Consider the following 21,951-nt stretch of genomic DNA (forward strand, 5'->3'; position numbering starts at 1 on the left):
GTGGAGAGTTCTCTAGTCTAAAAATACCAAGGAACATTTTTGCAGTAGATGCAGAACTGGCCGCATTTACTGGCACCTGTGTTAAATCTTTTATTGCAGGAGCATAATCTTGTGCTGCAAAATTGAGAAAATTCCGCACCTCAATTATCACATTTATTTAGTGCATGTTCAAAATTGCAGGGAAGTCAGTTTTACTAGGTTGCAGTGTACAGAGAGGAATCTGATGATTCCTTTCCAGAGTCCTGAATCCTTTCCTCCTCAGTTTTTTCTGCAGGATTTAGGTGTTGTGGTCTGAGACTGGACTGATTTGGGATCTTTTTTGACGTTTTAGTGTACATCTGACTGAATGTTTTAGATCTTCAGCCGGTTGAAAGACCAAGTGATGACCTCTTTACTTCTCTGGCAGAGCCCTCCAAATCTGGTATTACAAAGAGTCATGTGTCTAACGAGAGCCAGGGAACTTGGAAGAGAACCAGGCCCAGAATCACAGATCCTCTGGGTATGAGGTGCTTTTGGTGTCTTTGTGTCCTTTAGATGCCACTCTCTGGTCTGGTTCTCTAGCATAAAACTTTGGTGATTTTTTTTTATCGCCCATTACATCAGCTCTAATTCTAAGTCGTGGAAATTTAAATAGAAGTAACCATCATGTGTGTTTAACATACATTTTCTTCTTTATTAGTTATTGATCCAAATGTTTGAAGGATGCAGGAGACCTTAAGGAAGAAGAGAGGCTCAAATGCTTTAGAGTTTACTGGTGTCTTCATTGCCTCTGACGGAGCCTCAGAATGACGTTTTCTGAGAGACCGCAGGACTGGAGGGTCCGATTGTCATCGCTGAAGCTGCAGCGTGGATATGCACTGATGATATCATAGCCAGGCTGAACTGCCCCTCTGTAGAGCAACGAGAAACCACATGGTTATGAACGTTAAACTTAAAAAGTTAAAGCTCACGAGGATGCTTTTTCCACCTGTGTTTGTCCAGATAGCCTCGCAGCTGGCCGACTGTTTCTGAGAGGCTCATTTTCATCACATAGGTGAGATTCCCATCCTCTGATTTCAGCTTGAGAGTGACGACAGCTTGGGCAGGTTTGTCAGAGCTGATCTTCTGTGTCCTGAGGGAATATTGTGAAAATGACGGATTAAAACTGGAATCTTCTTCTGTTTATCAGCAGCGAGGTGTTTCTGCTGCTGCTGCTGCTGTCGTCGAACATAATCCCGAGCTGTTCCAGATCGGCCTGCCCCATTTTTCACATCAGAGCCTGCAGTAATCTCCAGAATCTCCGTCATCAGTCATCATGGGCAAATCAGAATTTAATCAGGCTCTAACATCAAATACGGCTGTGCAGAAGCCAGTTCCTTCAGCCTTTTAAACATCGGCTTCCTTCATAAAATCATGATCTGCAGAATATCTGAACGGAACAGAGGCTTGACCTCATTTCATAGTCACTTTGTTTACCTCTCCATCATCGCTTGGCGCGCTGGTGTGTCAATGAGAATCTCTGAGCTGCTTCTCGGAGCATCAGAAAGACCCTGATGAGAGAACCAGTGTGTTAAGCAGAGGTTTGGGTTTGTGGTTGATGGATGGATCTCTGCTTCTCACCTGCAGAGTTCTCCTCAGGGAACCCCTGATGCTGATCACGTTCCCGGCCTTTACTACCACCTTTGGCAGCTTGTTGAGGAACTGATCTGTGGTTAGCCTCCCATCTGTGAATCGGAACCAAAACGCCAACCAAAGAAAAAAGAAAAAAAGATTATGACCAATCCTAACTGTGACGAGTTCTGACCAAACCTGGCACAAAGCCGACTGAATTTGTTGATTCCTTCCCACAAACTGCTTGTCCGTCACCAGGAAACGTGTGCCATGGCATCCTGACCATGAATTCTTCATCTCGACGGTCATGAACCTGGACAAGGAATTACCTATGAGATGCCAGGATGTTTGCAAATGGAGAAAATGTTGCAGAGACGCACCTCGAAAGGTACGCCGTCTGGAAATCTCTGCTGAAGTTCAGATGGAAAGTAGCCATCCATTAGATCTTGCATACATTGCTGTAAAAATCAGAAAAAAAACAATATTTTAAGAACCAACCACTCCAGTAAAGTGTAGGATGTTTTGAGCGGAGGTGCAGAAAGCTAACCTGGGTGCTGTGCTCCTGGTATGAGCGGAACGGGCCGTCGAACATGACGATGCCGTCCCTGTAGAGTTTCAGCTGAATGGGATCTTTTTTCGCCAGCTTGGCTCCAGTCCCTGTAGTTTGAACGAAAGTCTCTCCTTCCCCTGCGAGGACATTCAGCTCCCTGATCCTCCGAAGGACAAGGTCATAGTTCATTTGGAAGCCCCCGTTAGGAGAAAGTCCTGCACAGGAAACGCAGTCAGTATGAGGGTGAAAGTAAACTTTTGCGCTGATTACAAGAGAGCCGAGAGTCTGCAAAGCAAGATCAAACTATACCGGAGTTTGCATTCTGTGGACTCTCTTCTGAGTTGCTGGAGTCTTCGTCTCCGACCCAGATCAGACCATAGTCACCCAGAAAGTTCTACGAGAAAAAGGGAGGTCGCATTCAACCTGTTTCATTCTCACAAACTAGCAGAAAGTTGTGAAATGGAAGAAAAAAGTTTAAATTAAAGACTGAAAAATATCACCCCACTCCCGTATGAGAGGATACAGCTGTGACTTTTTAGACATCATAGGAATTTTCTGCTCATTCTTCTTTCCAAATAGCTCAAGTTATTCATCTACTTAAGCCTGGGCTTTGACTGGACCGTTGCAGCCTGAAGTCTTCTCCAGCTTCTAACAGGTTTTCATCTTGGGTTGGCCTGTATTTAGCTCCATCCAGCTTTCTAACAACTCAGACCAGCCCGGGTCCCCACAGCATGATGCTGCCAACACCTTGTTTCACTGTGGGAAAAGTTTCCTTGAACGATGGCTTTCTTCTTGCCAATCTTCAATAAAGGCAAAACGTGTGAAGTACATAGCTAACTTTTAGCTACTTTTGGTTTTCATTTAGGAAATTCAGAGTGAAGCGGAGTAGATATAAAGTCATGCCACACTTTTCATATTTTTATTCATAAAATGTTTTATTCTTTCTTCCACTTCACAACTATGAACTAACTTGGTATTTTATTTGCATTGGTCCTAATGCAAATGCATAAAACATGAGAATGTTTAAGTGATATGGATGCTTCTGTAAATCTTACCTCCATTTCTTGCACTTTATTTTGCAGCATTTGGCACCTTTTCTTCAGCTCATATCTGCTACTCAGACATGGCGTGCCCTCTAAATTTACACGGGGAAAGACAGCAGTCAGCGAATCGCTTTAATTCAGACAAACATCCCCGACCTGAACAAGTCTGAGCCTGTTATACACAAATACCTGGCTCTTCCCGAGACCTCAGCTGTTTCTCCAAAACAGAGATCATCTCATCCTTCAAATAAAAGCAAAAAAAAACTCTGTGAGATTTCATCCTGTTGGTGTAAGTCTTTAGGTTTTTCTACTCATCTGGAAGAGTTATATGTGTGTGTGTGGTTTTTTTTACCTTTCGGTGCATTTCCAATGCTTGACTCCTCAGCGTGTTCTCCAACATAGATATTCGATGCATCATGGCTGCCATGAGCTCGAAGTCACTTGGGGCACCTGATCATTAAAGTACAAAACAAATCTCCTAAAGCTGAAATTAAACAGAAACAGATATAATTTACACTGGTATTAAAATGGATGAAGTACCTTGTTTTAATCTTGCTCCGGACTTTGAAGTGGAGGCGACGTTGGTCGCAGTGTGAGACTGAGGAGGACTGGGATTTGAGTCGTCAGCAACCAGTGTGGCCTTTATTTCTGAGGCATTAAAATTACATCTTAATGGTTTACAATGTGCATAAACACCTTGATGAAATTAATATTGTATTGATGAAAAGCTGTGAAAAATGCAACCTTTACTTCAATCATACAAAATTGGTATGTTAATAAATAATATTGACTAACACTAACAAAATCACCAGCAAAAATTCTCCACAAAATAAAAGCAACTGAGGCAATTATTGAATATGTACTTTGTATGCTTCAGCCTTGTGAAATGATGCATATGTTAATATAATTGACAAAAGGTGGTTGCACACATTATTAATAGCAGGGGTATCAATAATCATTTGTTTTAAACTATTATTTCTTGATAAGATTTTTTTTATCTTGAACTCAGATTAAAGGTTTGGTGTTTCTCAATTTTCCAGTATGTGATTATGCTGCTGCAGTAAAAGATGAACTTATTCAAGGGCTTTTCCTGTCAAAGTTTTTACTTAGTTCATAATTCATAATAACGGATCTTTTTTAATCTCAGGTAACTCAATATTTTCTTTTAGATTTGTTTTTATACTATAGAATATATTTTTTATTATTGTAAAAGTCCATTGTTGGGTGATTACATTAAATATCAATGTTATTTTCCCATTTCCTAGGGTTTGGATCATGGCCAAAGTTAATGTCAAGTTAAGTTAAGCTAATGTCACATCAAAAAAGGCAATAAGTTGTATTAAAACTGCATAATGTAAAATTGACTACTCTTTTTTTCTCACCATTAAGTATTTATATTTAACTGAAGGTCTTTTTTGACATACAGATATGTGCATCTTCAGTAATATATGAATAATTTAACATTCCTTCAGGGAATCTTCCTCCCTTGCTGTTTCGGCTCTGCTGGTGGTCTGTGAGTGCAGCCTACCTTGCAGCAGGTTCCTCTTGAATGGCACTTTTCTATTGCCCCTGCAGGGCAAAAAGTGACTCAGTGTATCTACATGATCTGTTTGAATACTTTGCACAGAAGCACACAGGAGCTGAGGTTGAAGTTATAATCTTACCCCTGTTCATCCATCAGAGAGTGCTGCAGGGGAGAGCGCCTTGTTTTCTTCAGCATCGATATAGGAGTGCTCATTTTAAAAGAAAAGACTTTGTTGGTACTTGTTCGAGCGTATTCAAAGGGAATAACCTTGTTTTTTTCAGTTTGTTTACAGTCTGTTGTCATAAGCAACCGAGAACGCAGATCCCGGATGAAAACATGACGATGCCGGCGTCAGCCACAAGAGGTCGCTCTTTCTTTGTTTCTTTTCTTTGTTTTTTGATCGATTGATTTATTATTTTTAAAATGTAGTACTTAATTATTATATTTTAAGAGAACATTCTTCGCTTTTTTTGAACTTGTTTTTGTATTTTAAGTTGGTTTTTTTTGTATTACTTTTATTTTCGCCTTTGGTCTCACAATGGTAAAGACATGAAATACCTTAGAATACTTAGTGACATAACAAAGATATATTAATTTAAATACAGTGCATGCATTCGCTATCAAATTTTAGGATTTCTGTTGCACATAATAACATAATTGATTTAAAATAATGAATGATTTTTTTTTCTACTTCTAAGTTCAATGGACACGTCCTGGGGAGACAGACAGCTCAATTTGCTGAATAGTAAAACCAAACAACAAATTGATGAATCGAGGGAGAAAAACATGATTGCATTCCTGCACAGAAAGCTTATTTATTGTCAACATATTTTGTCTGTCTCCACACATCAGGTCCATAACATTCTGGGTATCACCACTAGTGGGCCCAGCCGGTGCTACGCTGCTGCTGCTGCAGCCTCGGTCAGACACACAGAGGATGAGGCCTGCCAGTCCTGCCCCGATTAATCCATCGTTTGCCCGGGGCGGTTAGCATGGTCCGGGCCATGGATGCACCGATCGCGCATTTCGACGACGACCGGCCGAACTTGGCGGACGTGACCGCGGGTTCGGTACCGCAGCACGGCCGAGCGGAGGTGAGCCCCGCCGCGGGGGAAGCGGTGGCTCGGCTCCTCCTGGATCAGGATGATCCTCCAGGGCGGGCTGACAGCGATGGTTCCCCGAAGCAATCCAGTGTGTGCAGGTCCACGGAGGAACATCCTAATGGACCGGATGGGAAGTTATCGGCTTGCCTCGAAAATGTAAAACCGGACAGGATCGGTCCAGTGAGTGTGTTCACGGAGGAGACCCTGCTGGAGAAAGACGAGTGAGTGTTTGTGTTTGGCCCGTCAGGAGCAGGCTCCATGTTATTACCCCCCCATGTGTAATAAGCTGTTTAAAAACACACAAAGATCATACCAGGGTAGATGTTTATTTAGGATGATAATGCTGGATGGATTGGAGACCCCAGAGGTATTCTCATCATCAGGTTCTGTGAGACCACTAGCCAGTACTTGGTACTATGATGTTCAGACGTTTCATAACATTTAATTGTTTTTTCACATACAAGCCCTTGCATAAGTATTCATAGCCAACAAACACTGACAATAATTCATTTTCCCCCCTAAAACATGCAAAGTCTTGTTTGCAGTTTGTCAGAAACCATGAAGACACAACAAACATGTTGAAGAAGATTAAACCAAAATGGAAAAACTAAGACTTGCACATCACCCTGATCACAGGAGCATTCTCATAATGAAACATAGTAGTGGCAGCATGAAGATGTGGGGATTCTTTTCTTCAGTGAGTACAGGGAAGTCACTCAAGAATGTTTAGAAGATGGGAGGCTGAAACTGAGTCGAAAATGGGGTGGAAGTTCACCTTCTAGTGCAATAACAACCCTAAATATGGATCAGAGCCACTATGGAATGGTTTAGATCAAAGTATGTTCATGTGTTGCACAAAGTGGTTAAAAATGTCCATCTCATAAAATGTGATAAATTCAGAGGACTAAGAATAGTTTTGCAAGAAATGCGTCTCAAGATAAATTTAGAAGTTGACTACCAGGTCAAACTCCAAATGCGTCACAATAAAATCTGTCACAATAACAAATTTTGCAAGATGATAAATTGTCTCAAAAGTCATTGCGATAAATGGTAATATTGTTGTTTTGAACTAATCAACTATCAGCTAGTTGAACTATCAACTAATGTAAAATAAAATGGCATAATGATGCAAGTTCGCCCTCTCAGAGACCAATAAGTTTTAACTTTACGTAGAACACTTCACACTGCAACTGGAAGGCATTTTAAACATTCAAAATAAAACTCAACAACCGCAAACAACAAATTAAAAGAAGCTAAAACCACACACAACTAAAACCATTATTAAAAATGGACTATGAAGTCTCTATAAACAAAACAACCTTTCAAAAAATATTAATGATCAGAATGGAAATTATTGAGCTCATTTGAATTTATCATGCGCTTGATTAAATAATTGGTGTGATGCATTTCCCAGAATGCTTCACACCTGCTACACCGACTTCCTGCTACATACCTAGATGGTATCATGGCAAAGCAATTGCTCAGAGATTCTGGAGAAGAGGTTTGAAGAGTGCGAAGTCTGCAGCTGTCCTTCATTCCTGTCTCTCCTGCAGAATATGGAACGCCCTCGCCTGTAACTACGGCCAGGCCGTGCCGGTAGATTGGCGGCAGTCTCGGACGCGCTCCCTCTACATCTCCACGTTTAACCTTGAGGAGAGACTGGTGAGCCGCCTCCTGCCCCACTCCTCCCCTCCCCTCATCCTCCCACCAAATCCCTCCTGTGTTTATCTCACAAAGCTGAAATTCTCCCTCATTGTGGCTGATTAAATTCCCTTCCCCCCTCTCAACCCATTCTGTCCCCGGATAGAGAGAGACGGACGATGCGGCGGAGCTGTCCGACGAGGACGAGCTCAGGGAGCAGCTGGACATGCACTCCATCATTGTCCCCTGTGTGGACCAGGAGCCCCTTGTCACGGCGGAGCAGGTGCAAAATGAGCTCACATCGCGCTCTCATTCAGATATTTGATCTTCTGATGCATTGGTTTTTTTTCCCCTCATGCAGGTCATTGAGGAGATCGAGGAAATGATGCAGGACTCACCCGATGCGGAGGCAGAGCGGAATCCCTCCCAGTCTGACCTGTCCATGCTCTCTGTGGACATCCGGCGCAGCAGTCCCGGCTTCGAGGACAGTGAGTGGCCACTACAGCGAGCAAAAACGGGGGGCTTTTCTCACAAGCAGCTTTTGCTCAGTATGTGTGTGTGATGACTCCAGGGCTGAGGTCCCTGAGCGCTGCCGAGCTGCTGGAACGTCTGACAGAGACAGAGGTGAACATCAGGAGGTTCTCTGAGGAGCTGGTGCAGCAGCTGGCCGTCAGAGACGAGCTGGACTTCGAGAAGGAGGTGAAGAACAGTTTCATCTCGGCGCTCATCGATGTGCAGAACCGGCAGAAGGAGCACAGGGAGTCGCTGAGGAAGAAGAAGAAGCTGAAAGGCGGAGCCGGAGCAGCTCAGGGTCTGCCGGAGAGAACACCTGGATTAGTAAATAATCTTAACGAATCATTGTGACAGCAGGACTTTGCTATTCTGTTGGGGGAAACACACTTTCCTGTACTTCCTAAATACTTTATTTGATTCAACATTTTTTTTCCTTTCGTTTCTTCTTCACTTTTCTTCCTTCCTCCTTAGCGCTTCAGCATGGACGGCCTCTCCTCTGTTATTCAAAACAGCTTCCGGCAAACATTTGGCAGTGGCTGCAGCGAAAGACAGGTTCTACTTCTCACATAGCCACAAGCTTTACTTTTCTATTCTTTTCTTCTCTTTGTTTTGCTCTGGAAATGTAACTTTTCCGGCAACACAAATGCTTTGCTTAGCTTTGTCCCACCTTTCCTGTGGTTCACAGTATTTGACCACAGTCATTCCCTATGAGAAAAAGGGACTACCTCCGTCGATTGAAGACCTCCAGATCCTGACCAAAAGTAAGCCTTCTCATCTCTACTCTTCTGTTTGGCTTGATTTAGCTCAGTCAGCGCTGATTTATTGATCTATTCCAGTTCTGCAAGCTATGAGAGATGACAGCGACAAGGTGCCTGGTCTCTTGACGGACTACATCCTCAATGGTGAGCGTTTCTCTCCTCTGTTTCTACCCTGTCACCATTAACGACAAGCCCTGTTTTATCTGAGATCTCCAGTTGCTGTTGAGCTAAATACAGGTTCTTAGTTCCACAGTTTATTTTGCTTCACATTTAGTTTTTATTTAACTATATAACACAGACTTTACTTTTCATCACGTTAATAGTCACCATGTAAATTTCCAGAACTTACTAGTAAAAACGTACCCAGTAAGTTCTGATTATTAAATTCCCCTATTTCTAAGCTCTGAGAAAGTAACTTAATGAATGTTTCAGATAAAGTACCTGAATGTTACTAGCAAGTTCCATTATTCTTGTGGAAAGTAACGTCTGGGCTCTGGGAGAGAAAATTGTGCACCATTTCTAGAGTTAAATTTGATCCACAAGACATAGTTAAAATATAGCTGTAGTGCCTTTCAAAACAAATGGAAACAAATACATGGTTTTCAAGAGATTTTTGCAGTAACAATCTGAAAAGTCTGTTTTTATACCTTGCCTTTCTGAGTGAATACTTGGTTGAATCATATTTTGACTGCAATTACAACTTTAACACTTTTAGGGCCTCTCTCTGCCAGTTTTCACATCTAGAGACTGAAATTTTTCCCTATTCGTCTGGTGAAAAAAGCTCAAGTTCAGCCATGTTAGACATAGAGCATCTCTGAATGTTAATTTGCATAACTGGGTAAACCTTCCCATTGAATCAGTCCCATCCTGTGACACCAGTTTAGGTGTTGGTCAGTGTTTGTAAGGTTTTCATTTGTGCTGTGGTTTTATGGATAATTGACTGAACTGAGCCAAATCAAGTTTGTGATATTGTTTTGTTCTCCACATCTTTCTCCCTGACCTGTTTGCTGTTTCTCCTGCTCTTCATCATGCTGTTTGTTTACTAATGTTCTTTAATAAACCTGCAACATCTTTCCAGCATAACTGTCTGTATAGTGAGATTAGACTATACAGCTTACCTTGAGTTGGTCTCACATAAAACCCTCTTAAGATACAGTACAATTTGAGGCTGAAAAGTGTAAAAAAGATCAACTGTTGCAAACACATCAGGAAGACACTGTATGCGTCCTTGAAAAGACTCCCAGCGTTTCCATGTTGCAGTTGTGTGACTCTGACAGTGAGAAGCTAAAAAACTCAAAGTTGCAGTAAATGATCCCAGTGTGTATCTTAGAGGGGTGGAAGATTACACAGTGTGTCTGGGTGTGTGTGTGAGTGTGTGTCTTTTATCTCATCTCCTTTTGTTAGTTTGTCTGTTGACACTGCTTGTTCCAACTCGTTCCTGTGGTCTGATCCTGGTTCTCCTGCTTTTATCACTCTGCATTTATGCTTGGCTGTTTCTTACGAATGTGCTTTTTCAGTCGGCTTTTCTGCTTTTTCCATTTCCTTTAAGCTTCATATTTTTCGCCTGTATTTATTGCCTGTCTTTGTCCTACATGTTCTCAATTTCTCCTCTTTTTACTTGTTAGTCTTTGGTTTTAATTGAAATAGTTATGAGACAAAATGAATCTGTGTGGCTCAGTCTTAGTAAGAACAAATAGAAATGGACAGGAAAAGATCTGGAAAAGGTGAAATAATCGAAGTTTGTGTCTTCTGTGTCTTCTTTTGATCTTTTCATTGTTGTTTTTTTGTCTTTCTCCACTTCTCACAATCTTCACAATCTTACGCTGCTTTACTCTCTAGCTCTGGTCTGAGCTTTGGACAGCGAGGTTTGTGGCACATTCCTGTGTGACATTGTTGTTGTTCCATAGATCACAATGCGATAGCGCCCCCTGTCCACCAAAGGGTGTAGTTCAGTCTGACCTCAAAGATGTCCCTCTGTTCCTTCCTGCTCTTTACATTTGAGTCTCATAGTCAGTCTTTATCTCACCCAACAAGCATCTTGAAGAAACTTAATAAAGAGCAGAAATATAGATTTTCCTTTTTCTGATTTTTTATTGCTTTTAATATTCATATTCTTCTTTCTTTCAGTGTTTTGTCCGACGTAGATGGATCCTGATGATCTGCAGACAGTTAAAGTTAGAAAGAAGAGGAACTGTGAAGCACACTTAATTTATTCCTGAATGTTTTTACCTCCATGTGTGAATTTATTGGCCCATCTTTGATTTATATGTTTAAGTTTATGATTGTGATTTCCAAATAGAGTGTGTTCTTGGAGACTATTTGACATATACAAGGTTTTTCTAAAGGTGTTTCTTTGTTTTTAAGGAATTCAATCAGATATTAGATGAATTTATTCAGGGTAAAGCTGTGAATCAAAGGGCTTAGTATTTATGAAGCATCAACTGATCATCTGAGTCAAGAAACAAGGACACTTTTCTAAAGAGCAAAACATTTTGTAAGCATGAACAAAAAGGCAAGATGAGGTTAGCATCCCAGCATTATAAGTTGAAAGATCAGAGAGGTGGAAAAAACAGCCAAGAGATATTTATAAGATTATAAAACAAATCTGAAGCCAGTCTGCATCATCGTGTGTCAACAATCTCCTCATTTTATCAGGACTCTACCTCCAACACCATCTATATTTATATAATATGCTGAGCTGATGGAGGCTTTACTGGCAACCAGAAACAATCTATGCATTTGAGTAAAAACTTAATCTGACCCACAGAGTGTCTGCGTTGCGGAGACGCTGCCTGGAGCTCTGAATCAGAGCGCACAGGAGGCGTTGCACCTGGACTCTTACTGTGTTCCTACCAGCTGCCTTTGCCTGAACTTTTTTACATTATGGAGAGCTTATTTTCACTGATGAGTGTCATGTTGAAACTCTACTTACAGAGGCCACGTTGCTATGCTATTTATTTATTTATTTGTGTAAATATTGTATCTGAATAATAGAACTCTTGATATGTTTGCTTAATTTTACTACTGAGAATTAAGTAATAAAGAACATGATGAGGAAACATGCTGAGTCAGGGTTTGTGGTTTTGATGATGATCTAATGGAGTGAAAAACTTTGTAAATGTCCTGCACAGCGACTTCTGCACTTAGTAGAACCCCTGATAAAGGTGAGTAGAAACCTTAGGACGGATTCATCTTGCACTGCAGAAACACAATCCTCCACTGTTTATTGCACATGTCAAAGGAAGATTTTTGCTTTAACTCACTGACTTTTGTCTGGAATTAACAGAGCAGAAATGATTGAACATTATTTGCACTTTCACTAAATATCAAGTAGATGTGATAAAACAACCTACATCTTAATCAGATTTGAACCTCACAATAGTGTTTCTTTGTTATGTAAGGCTTTGCCACGTGTTTGCTGCGCCTTGTCCAGCTCTCTGAAGAGATCCAGATGTAGACTTTTGAGAAATCTCCAAAGCATCCGACCTCTGGCGCCTAGAAGGCAATCACTGCAGGCAACATGAAGGAAAACAAGAGATTACATCTGATTCCAAGAGATGTATTCAGATAAATATGACTTTGCCTTACATATCGTGTGTTCTTGATAAATAACAAGAAAATCCTTTGTCATAATGTAAAAACGCTGAAGAATAATAAAGAAAACTCTGCAAAAACAGCGACACAAACAGCTGTTTGACATCTGCAAAACATTTATTCTCCCTGTTATAAGATTTCCTCTTACATTCTGCCTTCACTTCGTCACGTGGGACCAAACAGTCTGCTGCCGAGCCTTTGCTCAGAGCTGAGAGGAGCTGCAGCAGCAAATCAGTTTGTTTGCTGTGGATTTCAGGGTTTTCCTCCTCAGCCATGGATCTTAGAGGGCTTCAGGTAACACTTTGTCTTCTTCTGCTGTTGCACTGCTCACTGCAGCAGACATCCTCCAAGAAGAGGAACGGAAAGAAAGGTAAGACTTGGACATGCAGCGCAAGTATGCAAACTCCTTAAACTTCTCCACATTTTGTGTCTGGTTGCAGCCGCAAACTTGAATGGATTCATTAGAGATTTAATGTGTTAGACCAACAAAGTGTAAAATTAAGAGGTGGAGAGAAAATGAAACTTGGAAACTGCAGCATGTGTTTTTACCGAATGAGATAGAATTTTGTAGAGAGCATCTGTGTCTGAACAACACTTTTCATGTCTTGCCACAAATTATAAATCAAGTTTGTCAGGACTTTGACTGGGCCATTTTAAGACTTATATTCCTTAAGCATTCCAGTATTGCTTTTGCAGTATGTTTAGGATTATTGTACTGCTGGAAGATGAGTCTTCACTCCAGTTTTAACCTGTTAGTGTCGTTTACAGCTGCTAACAATTTTTCCTTCAGGATTGCCTCCATTCATCTTCCCATCAATTCTAACCAGCTCAGTTCTAGCACTCTCACAGCATCACTCTGCCTCCACCATGTTTCACAGCTGGCATTACTTGTTCAGAGTGATATGAGTATTAATGTTCTGTTTCACATGAAGATCAAAATGTCACATTTTGGTCTCATCTGACCAAAGCACTTTTTTTCCTGTTTTCTGTCTCCTTCATTGCTTGAGCCAAATTTCAAAAGTTTTCGCTTATTGCCATTGCTTTCTTTCTGCTACTCTTCTGTACAAGCAATATATAGAGTGAACTATTCACAGCTGTTTTGTCAAAAGGTTCATCCACCTGTGAATGGAGACCTTTGCAGCTCCTGCAAAGTTATTGTGGGACTCTTGTGTTTCTCTAATAAAATGCTCTCATTACCTGCTATATTAGCTTAGGTGGACAGATGTATGCTAAGATTGACTAACACACAGGCTATTTATGCTTGACATCTGAATGTAGTTCCTTGCACTACCTTGAAACTTATGGATATCAGAGTTAAGTATAGTATTCGTCTGTCCCATAAAATCTCAATAAAATCAACTGACATTTGTGGTTGTAGAGAGACAAAGTGTGAAAAGTTTAAGAGGTAAGATGCGTTAGCAGATGAAAACAGACTTTAAATTTACGTAAAGCTCTGCTGTAGCAGGTATCAGGTAAAGCTAAAGCTGATATTTGTGTTTCCTCAACCAGACTCAGTAACAAGTGATGCGATTGAGAAGCTGCAGAAACAAATTGATGACATTGTTCAGGAGCTGAACCTGCTGAAAGAGCACCAAGCCTTGCAGACAGGTAAGTTTTTATTGACAAATGTCAAATACAATCATCTAGCATGTGAGGCCATGTGTCTTGATTAGCGGACAGAATCAGCATCTGAGTCATTAATTCTTTGTAATTTGCTTCCCAGTTTGTCTGAAAGGCACAAAGATCCTGGGAAAGTGTCTCCTGGCCGATCCAGTGAAAAAGACCTTCCACGCAGCCAACGATGACTGCATCGCCAAGGGAGGCAGCCTGAGCACCCCGCTGACGGCAGACGAGAATGACCAGCTTCACAGCTACGTTCGCCAGAGCGTCGGGCCGGAGGAGCAAATCTGGCTGGGCGTCAATGACATGGTGATGGACGGACACTGGGTGGACCAGACAGGCTCCAGCGTACGCTTCAAGAACTGGGAGACTGAGATCACCCACCAGCCCGACGGGGGGCACGCCCAGAACTGTGCCATCTTGTCCACCACAGCCAATGGGAAATGGTTTGATGAGAACTGCAGAGCAGAAAAGGCCTCGGTGTGTGAGTTTAACATCGTCTGAGAGGTTTACTGCCACTCTTTAGACTCTGATATCTCTCTATGCAGATGATATCAGCATTAAACTGAAACAGATTTAAGCTGCAGTTTTCCTTAGACCTCCGTTTCTACATGTCATTATCAGAAAAGAACATTAAATGACACAGTATAAACTACTCACTGGAACCTTTATGTGAATTATAAAAATACTCATGTTTATGTTAAAATATATCAGTATGGCTTGTTTGTGTATTGTGTGCTATATGTAATCAAATCTGCTTTATAACTGACGATCAATTATATGTTTCTGTGGCATCCTGGTTTTTATTTCCACAAGCTTTATGTATGACATGATATGGATAAAAATGTACAGTTATCCTCTAGGCATTTGCAACTTGTTTTTCTTCCGAACATACCTGGCAGGAACAGGAGAGTTCAAAAGAATCTGACTGCAGACAGGTAAGGAAGTGACCAAGGTGACCATTTTGGCAAATATTTTTAGTTGTAAAATTACAAAAAATAAAAAGAAAAGAAAAACAAACTTTAATGTAATGGATGTCTATTTAAAAAAAAAAAAAGAAGTCTCGTCTGAGGTTCAGACTGCTGTTGGATGTGATGGTTAAACATCCAAATAAAACAGAGGACCTTCATGGAGACGTCTAAAATTGGTCTATTGGACCGGACCCGATATGATCTCCATCCGTCTAATGTTTAGTGATACAGGTTGCTTAAAAAGAATGTGTACAAATATAAATGATTAATATTGTTAAACTTTGTAGCAAGTGAAATAGTTGGATTAACTGTATGAAATAAGTTTCAGTAACTCAGGACTTCTAGTTGTTGGTGTGATATTCTTTCTTAAAAAATGACACTTACAGTATATATGTTTTAAAATTCTAATAAGAAAAATAAGCAAAACAAAACATGAACTAAGGCTGGCACCTTTTCCTGATTTAATTCCATGGAATTGATTCAGTCACATGTTATCGTTGCAGTAAAACACCCTCCTTCTGCTTTTACAGGGATGCTGCATCTCTATGACATGACGGGGCAACACTGAAAGCAGTCAGTCAGCCCTGAGGGGGAACAATTTTTTTACGAACTGATCACATAGATAAAGACTATTATACCTTGGCATACGCAACTGACTGTCACGAAAAGTAGAACGGCAGGTTGGGTAAACAACAAAGCAATCGTCTAGGTCGGAGAAAGGTGAAAGTATGAAGACAAGGGGAAGGCACAGGGGCATGTCGTCATAAAAAGCAAGGAAAAAAGTCAAATAATAAAATAAAACAAACTTTAACTGGGTTTTAGAAACCTATGAAATTGATATTTTTTTCTTTCTCTTTGAAGAAACTGGAAAACCAAGTGATTTTTGACATCATTTGAACAAAACAATAAATCTGTTGTCATGAAAAGATTTTTTCTTGTTTTAAATAAATGTAACATCTGGTCAAATATGACATATGGTTACTGTGTCAAACCATTTTGCATACAGAAACCATCTTGTGTTATTAGAGTATCTTTTTTACTTACAACTCCATTTCTTTCCTATACAAAATATTTACCAAACAGCAAACTGAGCACGCTGAAAAAAAGACGCATTAAATTTATTATTCTTATTGCAATAATAGAAGAATTGTAATAACAGAATTAAGCCTTGAACAAACTGATTTAAAACACAGAAAAAGAGTCAGAGAAAACTGTAGCAGGCTAAAGGATTTAAATATTTATTTCATTAAAAGTTTGAAACATTAATGCAAATAAACAGCTATATTAGACTTTTAGAAATATAACAATATGATACTTAAAACCTTTCTTATAACCAACATGTATTTGTCATGGTTTTATTAAATATTAAATAAAAGTTACAGAGCTTGATAATAGGTTAAGTAGTCCACAGTGACAGCACACTTTAATGTTCAGTTTTCTGTGCAAAAGTCCTAAACTTGGTATTATAAGGCAAAAACAGTCTAAAAAGATTAAAAACTATACAAACACCGTTTAAAGATAGAAGTTGGCACAGTTTACGCTGACATTATCTAGGAAGGCTTATAAGGGTGTACAAAACACATTGGTGTTGGTCCCAGTATATATTACCATTGGCTATTATAATTAGACTTTACCTTGGTTTGTCCTAAAGAAGAGGAGTCTAAAGATCAACCCAAACTTCTGAGGGTCTCCACATTCATTTACTGAATGGCTACAGTTATAGTATAGGCAGCACAGGCTATATTCATATATTAAAGTTTGTTTTTTCAACACACTGAAGTCAGCGTCCGACTGCACTTGGCTGGGCTATTTTACTGCATTTAACAAGTCATCACTGCCTTTGATCTGCGCTGGTTGGAAATTTAAAAAACTTAATACTGGTCACATTTGAACTGGATTGTTTTGCATCTATTAAATACAATTTGTGAAGAATCTCAAATGTACCCTTTTTTCCACCGTAGGACACCTTATGTGGGGTACAGCTAGAAAATTACACCACCAAGAGTGTTCAAACATATACAGCATTATTCTGCACTAAAGGACAGATACTTTATCAGTGAAACCTTTCTTCAAACCTTTTACAGAAGAAGAAGTTTGTAGCATCTTACATTATAGATCCAGCCTTATGATTACATACCTAAACAGTTGAACATGAACACAGCTATGCTGCTCTAAAGATTGAATTTAGAAAACATAATATGTTGTGATCTTTGGAACATGAAACCTTATTTTTTATGACCCAATAATAATTTACATGAGCTCCAACATGTAAACTGGATCACACAGACGGGGCAAGCCTGGACTCGTCTGTCATCAGTGTACAATAATTCTAGGTTTTAGTTGTTTCATTTCATAATGAGCCTCATTTAAGGTGCATGGGCCAAAATGAAGCTTTAAAATCAAGTTTTTTAAAAGTTATTTTTATAATTGGGCTCAAATATTAAAACATATTTTGTTCAGATGCGAGCTGTTTAAGTGGTATACTTTTCAACTAAATAAGTTGGTCTTATGGGGAAAAAAAGCCTTCAATTGACTCTTTTGGAGTCTTGGCAAATTTGAATCAGAAATTACACATAGTGCGTCCCTTAAAGTAAATTTGTTCTATAGAATGTCAGGCAGGAAGTCCTGTAAAGTGGTCTCAATCAAAATAAATAAATAAATAAATAAATAAATAAATAAATAAATAAATAAAACAAACAAAAATAAAACAAAACCTTACAACAGCCCTATATCTTCTACATTTTCTGAAACCGAGTTTCAGAAAATCCTCCAATCCTACACTGTCTATCCGCAGTGCAGGATTGTGCTGTATAGAACTTATTTGTCCAGGTTCTGTAATCTTCAAGCTGGAGCCCAGATTAGACTCTCTGAGCAAAGGGAGAATCCTGAAATGTCTCTCTTTTTTTTAGAGACAAACAACTAGGACTGCAAAAACCACCGCTTATATTTTATAAAATGTGTCTTACAATAGTTATGTCCTGGTTTGAGCTGTCTATGTGGCATAATTTATCAAACGTGATCCAGTTTGAAAATTAGTGATGTCAAAACAAACCTCAAAATAGTTTATTTTATTTATTTTTAAAAAACTGAATCAACCAATCAGATTTTACATAATCTGTATTTAATGTTTTTATGTGTTAAATACAGGCTTCGTAAAGCTAGAATAATTGTCTTGGTCGTGTGATTTTGTGAGGCGTTCTCGTGTCAAATAAGCCTTAAAATCGCTCATTCATGACATTTCACAAAGGTTTCACAAATCCCAACTTGTATTTGATAGACTGAAATAAGTCTAAAATAATCTTGGTGAAGTTTGACCATCCTTATTATTCAGATTTATGACGGCAGGGGTCGTTAAATGCAGCAGAATAGCCCTTTAGTGTCGTGGGGTTTTTCAGTTATCTGGGTCTCCTCTGCTCCATACCGTTAGGCAGAAATCCTGCAATGATCGGTACCGGCCATATGAGAGCAGCAACACTCCACACGATGATGACCAGAGTCATGAAACAAGCCACAAGTGTCGACTCGATGGGCTTCCTGTTCAGCCTCCAACTTTTGTCCCCCTTCAGCTCGTCCAGGCTGAAATCCACGCAGCAGAAAGCCACCTGGTCCCCGCTCTGCTGTCCCCTCGACCTGCCCTGGCCGAACCGGCGGTACCGGGACATCCCGCAACCCACGCACAGCCTCATCTCCTGCTGACCCCCGGTGACCCCGAGGTGCTCGATCACCACGGGTGAGACGGCCCGGTTGAAGGAGGCGGAGAAGAACGCCCTGCCGTGGTTGTTGGTGGTGTAGACGAGCACGTCACACTGGAAGCCGAAGCTGCTGTCCCAGCGGGCCACCAGCGAGGTGGGCAGCAGCCTGTGGACCGTCACGTTGCACTGGGACTGCGCGGGAGCGAGGCTCTGCAGCGGGGATGCTTCGGGCGAGGCGTCGCTTTCCTCCACGGACCTCTTGGAGAAGCGCACGTCCACCTCCAGGTTGGCCAGGAACCTGTTGGAGGAGTTGATGGGCGGCAGGAGGAGGTCCTCGTCGCTCCAGCCTCGGCATGGCGAGAGAAGTGCGGCCACCGCGGTCAGAGCCAGCAGGAGGGTCGGGGAGCTGTTCAACATGGCACAAGGCGCGTCTCTCCGGCTCGCATGGTGCTTCGAAGAACCTCGGACGGCAGGCAGGAAGGGCAGCGCGCAGAAACGCGAGACGCTTGTGATTTCTTTTTAAATAAACGCAGCTCCCAGAGGAGAAATTCATTCACAACGAACCCATCCAACTCTCGCCATATGCGCGCATCCTTCCTCCCTGCATATATCTTTTTCCTCTGTCTGGTTCTCCAAACCCAGCTCTGTGCGCTCTGAGCTCGGCTCTGTCACTTCAGGTGTGAGCACTGAGCACCAAAACACTGGGGAATGGTGTGGGGAGAGTCTCCAGTGCGCAGGGACAGCAGAGACGAGCGCAACACACGCCGTCCGCTTAATGACGCTGACCTGCTTTTAGAAACTTCCTGGCGGCAGAAAACCCTAATTCCTGATAGAAAAAGCGATTCATCTCAGACTGCTGTCAGAGCCAATGGAACTGTTGCTCCATATTAGCCCGTTTATCAGCTCAAGCCAGCTTTTATAGGATTGGGGAAACCTAGCTTAGGTGGAGAAGTCCTTGAAGACCATCTGTGCAGTTTTGTCCTCAATTTATCAAACCCACTCCAGAATAATAACAAGTAATTCAAACCCCTCAAACTTTACCTGTCACCACAAACATAAACACATTTCACATTTGTACACCTATGTAAAAAAAAAGTAATTGTCAAGTGGAGCAAAATGCTTGCTTTGTAGGATACTTTACAAATAAAAATCTACAAAGTGTGGCATGCACCTCAACCCTCTGAGTCAATACGTCACAGGAACACCTTTTTCTGCTAGAGACTAAAATATATGTAAAATTTTCTTTACCAACCAAATCAAGTTAATTCAGATTGGATGTAGAGCATCTGCGAGCATGAACTTTAAATTTGCCACTAATTCCCAGATGTATTGGGCTCTGGATTTTAATTGAGCCATATTAGCACATGAATATGCTTTGTTCTAACCCAGTCCATTGTAGATCTAGCACTACGACAACTACTTTGGTACTCTGCAGTATAGTATTTCCACCACTATTTTTTACTATGGAAATTGTGTTTATTTCATTTACTTAATGTATGACTTGTGAGATCCATTTATTACCCTGAATTTTAGTCTAGGGTAGTAGAGAAAAGAAAATGCATCATTTTTGCCCAACATCACAATCATGTGCTACGTTCTGATGATCTATGACATCAAATGCTAATAAAACACACCGAGTGGTGTGGATAACGTAAACATATCTGCTGGGTATGAAAACTTTTGCAGGGCACTTTAGTGTTTCTGTGAAGTTGACAAAGATGGTAGAAATGTCAGATTCAGAGGTGACTTTTCTGATAAGGTCACACCAACGAATATGCCTGGTGTTTCATTTGAGTAATTGCTCAAAACATAAGAAGATAATCCGCGTGCCATGCAGAGAAGCTTAACCTCCGACCCTTTCTTTATTCTGAATAAATTTGGTTTGCTGAGCTTCAGAAGTACGTGAAATTTTCTAAGGGAAAACTGTGTAGTGAAGCTTTCACTCAATCCACCCTAAAAATAAAACATTGAGCAGGTTTTTTTGTGTGTACAGATAAGGAGAAAAGCAAAGCAAGTTTTTCATCAAATTGCAAATCTCAACAAACACTGGCATTATTCACTACCGAGAAATGTTTCTCTTAATTAAGGCAACATCTTGCATTACACATTTGACTGTTATCAATTTACTGCAATAGACAGTAAACTGATCTGAAACAACCTCACTATCATTGGTGAAAGTAAGTGTGCTACTGCCAGTTTTGTTAAAAAGAGTTATTGTTTAGCAAGGTATTTTATCACCACTGAATAAATATACATTTTCAGTATGACATGATGCTACTGCAGCAAAAACAAGTTTATTTTAAAGATTTTTATTTATGGTTAACAGATGTGCAAACATTTTTGGAGAGCCCTGTGAAATGTAGGTGACCTGAAAAGACCGTGCTCATTTGTTTTTACATTTTATATGACACAAATCTGAGAGCAGTTATTTTTTAAAAAACTATATTTCATATGCTTTGTTTCTTTCCTGGCATTTTCAAAAAAAAAAATATATAAAAAGGCATCTGTTTATAATCCCTTGTGTGTTCACCTGCTCTCCGCTCACAAGCTGTGTTTATGCTGGTGCTTGTCTTCATCCGCCACATTGTGCACTGAGGGGAAGCCAGACACATCAATAAACACGTGGCTTCGTCACCTGGTTGCTCTAATGCTAGCTGAAACAACATTTAGATCTTTGGTTGAACACCTGGTCAGTTTTGGCAGTGAATGTTTCAAACTGGTAGAATGATTTAGCTCAACTCAAATTCAAAGCACGGGAAATATGATGCACTTTTTCACAGTGTGTATCTTTAATGCTATTCATTCCTAAATCGGGTAAATAAAACCTTTAAAAAGCTGTCACAAACTCAAATCTATCACCACACAGCACTTACTTCTATTATCCTCAAGCTGTTGTGTTTCTATTTTATCTCAGCCTTTTTGAAAGGTTTTAAAGTTTTCACCTGGGAAATACGTGTGTTTATTTCCTCCTAACAACTTATATATAACGCATCAGAAACTATTATGAGATATTGACAGAACTGGGTCATTGACCAGGAGCCAAATCATGATGAATTATGCTGTTTCATCTTTTGCAGACTGGGGAATTTAAATGCTACCTGGACGAACTGATTCCTTTTGTGCTATTTAAATGGTGTAATTTGCTCCAGAGTCCTGCCTCTCTGTGTTTGATGTGAGTTCCCGCTGAAGATAAAGATGCTCTGGCCTCAATTTACACCTGAAAAGACCTTGTCCTCTTGTCCCAGTTTAATTATGACAGCACATTCAGCCTCCTTTTTTTTGTTGCTTTAAAACAATTACCCAGTTGTTTGGTTCTCTTTCTGTAAATTCAGATATCTGTCTGTTTCTCTG

The 21,951-nt window shown here is 40.4% G+C and overlaps 4 protein-coding genes across 9 annotated transcripts; 2 read left to right on the forward strand and 2 right to left on the reverse strand.

Annotated features, from left to right (window-relative positions):
• Positions 1-648: 648 nt before the first annotated feature.
• On the reverse strand, positions 649-5,126 carry ubxn11 (UBX domain protein 11). 2 transcript variants are annotated; one of them, XM_032557369.1, is made up of 14 exons: positions 4,848-5,126; positions 4,712-4,752; positions 3,724-3,831; positions 3,536-3,633; positions 3,373-3,424; positions 3,196-3,275; positions 2,450-2,534; positions 2,138-2,355; positions 1,971-2,048; positions 1,825-1,903; positions 1,600-1,703; positions 1,456-1,529; positions 968-1,111; positions 649-890 (listed from the first exon to the last, which is right to left on the reverse strand). In XM_032557369.1, the coding sequence occupies exons 1-14, from the start codon at positions 5,009-5,011 to the stop codon at positions 761-763; spliced, it is 1,455 nt and encodes a 484-aa protein (XP_032413260.1). In that variant the 5' UTR covers positions 5,012-5,126; the 3' UTR covers positions 649-760. The 2 variants fall into 2 exon arrangements, with proteins under 2 accessions (XP_032413260.1, XP_032413253.1); XM_032557362.1 differs by having other exon boundaries at positions 1,789-1,903.
• A 271-nt stretch (positions 5,127-5,397) lies between these two features.
• On the forward strand, positions 5,398-11,785 carry fez2a (fasciculation and elongation protein zeta 2a). Of its 5 annotated transcripts, XM_032557400.1 has the most exons (10): positions 5,402-6,032; positions 7,365-7,473; positions 7,619-7,735; positions 7,814-7,940; positions 8,024-8,289; positions 8,437-8,517; positions 8,651-8,726; positions 8,802-8,867; positions 10,563-10,588; positions 10,851-11,785. In XM_032557400.1, the coding sequence occupies exons 1-9, from the start codon at positions 5,701-5,703 to the stop codon at positions 10,571-10,573; spliced, it is 1,185 nt and encodes a 394-aa protein (XP_032413291.1). In that variant the 5' UTR covers positions 5,402-5,700; the 3' UTR covers positions 10,574-10,588; positions 10,851-11,785. The 5 variants fall into 5 exon arrangements, 4 of the variants coding, with proteins under 4 accessions (XP_032413298.1, XP_032413271.1, XP_032413291.1 ...); XR_004338539.1 differs by having other exon boundaries at positions 5,401-6,032; positions 8,802-10,588; XM_032557390.1 differs by lacking the exon at positions 10,563-10,588 and having other exon boundaries at positions 5,408-6,032; positions 10,851-11,784.
• A 111-nt stretch (positions 11,786-11,896) lies between these two features.
• clec3ba (C-type lectin domain family 3, member Ba) lies at positions 11,897-14,799 on the forward strand. The gene is made up of 3 exons (XM_032557419.1): positions 11,897-12,687; positions 13,827-13,925; positions 14,041-14,799. Exons 1-3 carry the CDS (start codon positions 12,591-12,593, stop codon positions 14,439-14,441), a joined length of 597 nt encoding a protein of 198 aa, XP_032413310.1. The 5' UTR covers positions 11,897-12,590; the 3' UTR covers positions 14,442-14,799.
• Positions 14,800-17,583: 2,784 nt separating this feature from the next.
• Positions 17,584-19,230, reverse strand: tmem158 (transmembrane protein 158). Its single transcript, XM_032557415.1, has one exon. It carries the CDS (start codon positions 19,015-19,017, stop codon positions 18,304-18,306), a length of 714 nt encoding a protein of 237 aa, XP_032413306.1. The 5' UTR covers positions 19,018-19,230; the 3' UTR covers positions 17,584-18,303.
• Positions 19,231-21,951: the final 2,721 nt, after the last annotated feature.

The sequence above is a fragment of the Xiphophorus hellerii genome, chromosome 3 (assembly GCF_003331165.1).
Source record: "Xiphophorus hellerii strain 12219 chromosome 3, Xiphophorus_hellerii-4.1, whole genome shotgun sequence".
In the NCBI taxonomy this organism is placed as follows: Eukaryota; Metazoa; Chordata; class Actinopteri; order Cyprinodontiformes; family Poeciliidae; genus Xiphophorus; species Xiphophorus hellerii.

Coding starts and splice junctions, on each gene's coding strand:
- ubxn11 (XM_032557362.1), bottom strand. CDS start 5,011: ATGACAACAGACTGTAAACAAACTGAAAAAAACAAGGTTATTCCCTTT. Junction 2,535..3,195: donor ATAAAGTGCAAGAAATGGAG/GTAAGATTTACA, acceptor TTTTTCTCGTAG/AACTTTCTGGGTGACTATGG. Junction 2,049..2,137: donor ACCAGGAGCACAGCACCCAG/GTTAGCTTTCTG, acceptor TGATTTTTACAG/CAATGTATGCAAGATCTAAT.
- fez2a (XM_032557380.1), top strand. CDS start 5,701: ATGGTCCGGGCCATGGATGCACCGATCGCGCATTTCGACGACGACCGG. Junction 7,736..7,813: donor CCCTTGTCACGGCGGAGCAG/GTGCAAAATGAG, acceptor CCCCTCATGCAG/GTCATTGAGGAGATCGAGGA. Junction 8,518..8,650: donor GTGGCTGCAGCGAAAGACAG/GTTCTACTTCTC, acceptor TGTGGTTCACAG/TATTTGACCACAGTCATTCC.
- clec3ba (XM_032557419.1), top strand. CDS start 12,591: ATGGATCTTAGAGGGCTTCAGGTAACACTTTGTCTTCTTCTGCTGTTG. Junction 12,688..13,826: donor GAAGAGGAACGGAAAGAAAG/GTAAGACTTGGA, acceptor TTCCTCAACCAG/ACTCAGTAACAAGTGATGCG. Junction 13,926..14,040: donor GCACCAAGCCTTGCAGACAG/GTAAGTTTTTAT, acceptor TTTGCTTCCCAG/TTTGTCTGAAAGGCACAAAG.
- tmem158 (XM_032557415.1), bottom strand. CDS start 19,017: ATGTTGAACAGCTCCCCGACCCTCCTGCTGGCTCTGACCGCGGTGGCC.